Genomic DNA, 6,000 nt, shown 5'->3' on the forward strand with positions numbered 1-6,000 from the left:
TTTATGTGGTTTTACTATTATTTAGGCCTTTCAAAGTCACTTGAAAGCAGAGTTGTCCCTCAAAATGGGAAAAATTGCACCTAAAGTTCTGCGCCTCATAACATCCTAGAAAAATAGCAGGATGCATAAAATATCATCCCAACCAGAGGTCGCACTAACATTTTTCCAGAAGGGTAATAATACTCCTCTCACAATTTTTTAGGAGTATTTTTAACCGAGGAGGAGTACGAAATTTTCATTAATAAATATATAACTCCTAGGCGTATATATAGTGTTAAGAGACGTCTATTAATACAAGGAAAAAGTTACAGCTCCTGTTTCCTGTGCTTAAAAGGGTTTTCCTACAAATTCAAGTTAGGCCATATCCACGGGATAGGGCCCAATTTGAATTCTAGGGCGCATTCACACGATGCATTGAGTCACTTTTTTATGCGTTTTTGACGCATTCCAAAGGCTTCACATGTTGAAGTAACATTGGGTTTTAGCAAATGCAATGGAAACGCAATGTTACTTCAACATGTGATCAAGGTTCAAGCCTTTGGAATGTGTCAAAAACGCAACGCATCGTGTGAATGCGCCCTCAAATAGCAAGTATGTATTAAACAAGTGCTGCACAACATTTTTGTGGTGTCTTCACACATGGTGTTTTCAAACACATCAGAACAGCTGAGAAGAGGAGATTTGCATAATTACATTGCAGTCAACATTGTGTTAACAAAACGAATGCATCAACGCAATTCTATTGCGTTTTGTAAACGAAATGTTAACAGCAATGCAATTAGGCAAATCTCTTCTCAGATCTGTTGTGATGTGTTTGAAAATGTATGTAATAACCTCACCCTTGGGTGATGTCACACATGGCGTTTTATGTCCGTTTTTAAACCTCCGTTTTCAGTCCGTTTACCATGCATTTGGCTGCTGACAACCTGTTTTTCTATTAAGATAATTGGGAAAAACTGACTAAAACTGACCAAAAATGCCATGTGTGGCATCGTTCTTAGGCTACATTCACACCATATGGGGGACGTATGTACAACCGCAAGTTTGCAGCTTTTAGGTCCCCAGTAGAAGGCAATGGCCGCACGGAGCGATACCGCTCCGTACACGGGAAAAGGACATTACCCAATGCATTTCAATGGAGAGGGAAGGGGTAAACCCCTTCCTCCTCTCCATGGCACTAAACGCATGTCTGCACGGCTACGGCATGGCGGGCATACGTTTGTGTGAATGCAGCCTTATGCAGACCAGTCCGGGGCTGATGCTGCTGAATTTTTATTTAATTTATTTTCTGGAGTTTGGGAACATAACTTTTTTTTTTTTACAGGGGCACATTTAGAAATGGAACATATAATATACTCAAATATAGATCACAGATAACAATGATCTAATGGTAAGAGCCCATTGGATCACTGTCATCAGTGATTTATACACAGAGACATGCAGAGAGGATGCACAGCACCTTCCCTGCAGCATCTCACTGTATACTGGGGGTCGATTATTATCAGTCCCCTGCCACAGTACACGATTGGGCTGTCACATAGACAGCACGATCCTGTTACTGGCTGTGTGCACGATCTTACACCGATCAGGAGCACAGCCCCGGTAACAGATATCCCTCCCCCACCCCCTGCTCAGCTCCTCCATCTCTCACCACTCGCTCGGCTCGGCCCCCCATGTCTTTCACCTGGTATAGCAACAAAACTGCATCTCAAAACTGATTGTGATGCAGTTGTAACTGCAATGTGTGACGCACCCGATTGTTCACTAATTGATTCATCATCCCCGATGCTTCCTTTAATGCAGTCTGTAGACTCTCTGTGGATCTTTGTATACATGTCTGTGCACTGATAAATAGGAGGGACCTATAGCAGGAGATTATGAGTCTTCCTGCTCCCTCTCCTTCTGTCCCTTCTTCCTGTCTCAGTTCTATCAGTGAGATGGACTGGGAGAAAAAAAAAAAACACACAGGAGGCAAAAGACACAGGCATGTATACATGCAGAGATATGTCTAATGGAAGAGATTTATTGAAAAGTGGTCCACCCCTTCAACATCTTTGGCACTGACAGAGAGTGTTGAGCACAGTACCTGCTACTTCCGTCAATGACAATGTATAGAGCACCATGGTGCATAGTTGACCTGCTGATCCATTACTACAGACCCCAATTCTCTGGATAGGAAGTGACCCTCTATCCACAGGGCTTATTGTGATTACCACTTTATGTTGTCACATAGCTTGCTCCTTTTATATTACAGTTTACTGTATTTTTCAGCAGCAGTCTATAACAGTGATGGCGAACCTTTTAGAGACAGAGTGCCCGAACTACAACCAAAATCCACTTATTTACCGTTAAGTGCCAATGTGGCATTTTAAGCAGTAACTTATTGCTACATGTTCTTCCACTTCTTTCAATTGTATGGGCCGCCTAAGGCCTCCAATACAGTAGAAAGAAGGAGGGCAAATTGAGACTTTCATTATAGCTTCTCTCCAAGTTACCTGGAACAGCAGGAAGATTTGATAGATTTGGTCCTGTTTGGTGAACGCTGTCCTGGGCTGATGTCCTGAGTGCCCACAGAAAGGGCTCTGAGTGCCACCTCTGGCACCCGTGCCATAGGTTCGCCATCACTGGTCTATAAGATCATGCCTCTGGCTGAGCCTATTCAAAAATTATACATGGCAAAGAGGACACACTCAGGCATTTATTTCTTATGGCAACAACATGATCACAAGAAACCAAGACAGTGAGTAACCCTTAGGTGCAGTCAGGACTATTGATTATGGCATCTTGATGTGGAATATCTTGCTCTAATCAATTTTCAGAGAGCTAGAACACTTTATATGTTTCATTGGGACCAAAGGATGACTTTGTCCTGGAATAACAAATCTGCTACTTACGTTTAAGTCTCTCAATAGCGAAGGTCTCAAATTCTGCCAGAGAAATATCTTCAGTAGGTGGGACCTGGTAGAACTGAAGACTGAATGGGTACTGATCACCCTTCCTATTTCCAGTTAGTTTTGCATTAATCCTCTGTCGAACCCTAGTGAACTGCATCTTGAAATCTAAAATAAAAAAGGAGGTACCATAAGTACCGTATATATATATATATACTTGAGTATAAGCCGAGACCCCTAATTTTAATGCAAAACACTCGAAAGACAGACCCCAGTAGTATACAGCCAGCCCCCCTGTAGTATAAAGCCAGCCTGCCCCCCCCTGTAGTATAAAGCCAGCCTGCCCCCCCTGTAGTATACAGCCAGCCAACCCCCCACCCCCTGTAGTATACAGCCAGCCTGCCCCCTGTAGTATACAGCCAGCCTGCCCCCCTGTAGTATACAGCCTGCCAGCCCCCCTGTAGTATACAGCCTGCCAGCCCCCCTGTAGTATACAGCCTGCCAGCCCCCCTGTAGTATACAGCCTGCCAGCCCCCCTGTAGTATACAGCCTGCCAGCCCCCCTGTAGTATACAGCCTGCCAGCCCCCCTGTAGTATACAGCCTGCCAGCCCCCCTGTAGTATACAGCCTGCCAGCCCCCCTGTAGTATACAGCCTGCCAGCCCCCCTGTAGTATACAGCCAGCCAGCCCCCCTGTAGTATACAGCCAGCCAGCCCCCCTGTAGTGTACAGCCAGCCCAGCCCCCCTGTAGTGTACAGCCAGCCTGCCCCCCTGTAGTGTACAGCCAGCCTGCCCCCCTGTAGTGTACAGCCAGCCTGCCCCCCTGTAGTGTACAGCCAGCCTGCCCCCCTGTAGTGTACAGCCAGCCTGCCCCCCTGTAGTGTACAGCCAGCCTGCCCCCCTGTAGTGTACAGCCAGCCTGCCCCCCTGTAGTGTACAGCCAGCCTGCCCCCCTGTAGTATACAGCCAGCCTGCCCCCCTGTAGTATACAGCCAGCCTGCCCCCCTGTAGTATACAGCCAGCCTGCCCCCCTGTAGTATACAGCCAGCCTGCCCCCCTGTAGTATACAGCCAGCCTGCCCCCCTGTAGTATACAGCCAGCCTGCCCCCCTGTAGTATACAGCCAGCCTGCCCCCCTGTAGTATACAGCCAGCCTGCCCCCCTGTAGTATACAGCCAGCCTGCCCCCCTGTAGTATACAGCCAGCCTGCCCCCCTGTAGTATACAGCCAGGCTGCCCCCCTGTAGTATACAGCCAGCCTGCCCCCCTGTAGTATACAGCCAGCCTGCCCCCCTGTAGTATACAGCCAGCCTGCCCCCCTGTAGTATACAGCCTGCCAGCCCCCCAAAATAATACAAAAAATGCTGTTGTCTGAACACAAAAAAATCTAAATCAGAGTATCAGATTGCCATAAAAATAAAACATTCACAGTTCTGCTGCTAGTAACACAAACAAATGTACAATTACACAGATCTCCAGGGACAATACTAGTTAGAACTGGTCCCCCACCAATCTTTTACTGATGAACTATCCAATGGGTAGGCGAGTAATATAAATGGGTAGAAAGTATACATGCAATGAGCAACAACAGCCCTAGAGCTGGACCCGTGGATGCAAATCAGTGGCTTCCATGGACCCGGGTGAGATCATTTGTTTAATGTCCACAAGGCTCCTGATAGGCGGCAGTGGGTACCATAACTCCTGACACTTCATGCCCAGACTGAACCACGAGCCAGAGCGTGGCATCAAAACTTAGCATCCCACTGCCACCAGCGCCTGTGGGGGAATCCAGAGAAACACACATTTAAATCACTAGCCATGGCATGTTCTCCAGAAGCGCTTTACATGAGTAGCATAGTGGATGAAAAGCTGTAACTTTCCTGTTGGCTCTCGATTGACCTCACAATGAAATTACTGGGGGTAGGCCGCGGCTTATTCTCCAGCAGCTATTTACATGAGCAGCATAGTGGATGTGAGGGCAGCATGGCAGCTGAGTGAGTGGCACTTCTGCCTTGCAGTGAAGTCCTGGGTTCTAGTCCCACCCAGGTCAACATCTGCAAAGAGTTTGTATGTTCTCTCAGTGTTTGCGTGGGTTTCCTCCGGGTACTCCGGTTTCCTCCCACACTCCAAAACAAACTGGTAGGTTGTTTAGATTGTGAGCCCCATGGAGACAGGGACCAATTTGTCATGCTTTATGCAGCGCTGTGTAATCTGTGTGCACTATATAAATAATTATTATATTATTATTATGTGAAGCTGCAAGCCCCTGAAGATTTATCACAACCCCCCCCCCCCCCCCCCCCCAACTCCCCAGGCTATGCAGGTAGGCATGCACCCCCTGCCTTATGTCACGGCCAGCCTATCATTCACATAAACAATACTGGTCTTGTAGTAGTTTTTTGTTATTTAATACGCTCTTTCATGGCAGGGTTTTTCCTATGGCTTCCTAGGTGCACCTTGTCCATAGAGCCATACATTGCAGATGGAGCGTATTGTGCACAGGCTGTGGTGGGCATGCCAGGGCAGTGTTTATATGCAGACACAGTAACGTCAGACATCCGGGCGTCATGTGGCCAAGAAGAACAATACATGATAACCAGCGCCACAAGAAGAGAGGCCGCCCCCGTACACCCGGGACTTAAAGAGCCCCCGATCACAACGTACTCTACCTGCTCAGCCGCTGACAGCAATATTACCGCGCGCCAGATTGAACGCGGGAAAATGGAGATAGGAGGTAGACCAAAGCAAAAACACACCGAGCTAGTCGATTTGTGTGAATTTTTGGGAAAGGCGCTGTATACGATATGTATTTCTTTACTTACTTTAAAAATACAGTGAATACAAGGGAATACTTTATTTAAGACAGTGTGATCTATTTACTTCTAGCCATACAGACATGCTTCTTCTGCTCGGGTAGCGGCTACTTTTCCTGCTTGTCAGAGACATCAGAGCACCTGACAAACCACATGACCTTCCCTCTAGAATAATAATAATGTGAGAACGTCTGGTTTCAGGACTCGGGTGTCACTTGTCAGTGTCTCGGATGCAAAACGCACATGTTATATTACACTTATGTATCTGCCTTCTACAGCAGTGGTCCCCAACCTTTTT

General features: G+C 47.0%; 1 protein-coding gene across 2 annotated transcripts in view; it reads right to left on the reverse strand.

Annotated features, from left to right (window-relative positions):
- Nucleotides 1-5,624, reverse strand: part of PRIM2 (DNA primase subunit 2) — a 79,814-nt gene extending 74,190 nt beyond the window's left edge. The window contains exons 1-2 of one of the 2 annotated variants that reach the window (XM_072142217.1): nt 5,559-5,624; nt 2,895-3,059 (exon numbers count right to left, since the gene is read on the reverse strand). In XM_072142217.1, coding sequence (XP_071998318.1) covers nt 2,895-3,051 — 157 coding nt within the window. In that variant the 5' untranslated portion in view covers nt 3,052-3,059; nt 5,559-5,624. Of the gene's footprint in view, nt 1-2,894; nt 3,060-5,345; nt 5,367-5,558 lie in introns of those variants that run through there. The other variant, XM_072142218.1, reaches the window with a different exon arrangement.
- Between the last annotated feature and the right edge of the window lie 376 nt (nt 5,625-6,000).

This window comes from Engystomops pustulosus, chromosome 3 (genome assembly GCF_040894005.1).
Source record: "Engystomops pustulosus chromosome 3, aEngPut4.maternal, whole genome shotgun sequence".
Taxonomy (NCBI): Eukaryota; Metazoa; Chordata; class Amphibia; order Anura; family Leptodactylidae; genus Engystomops; species Engystomops pustulosus.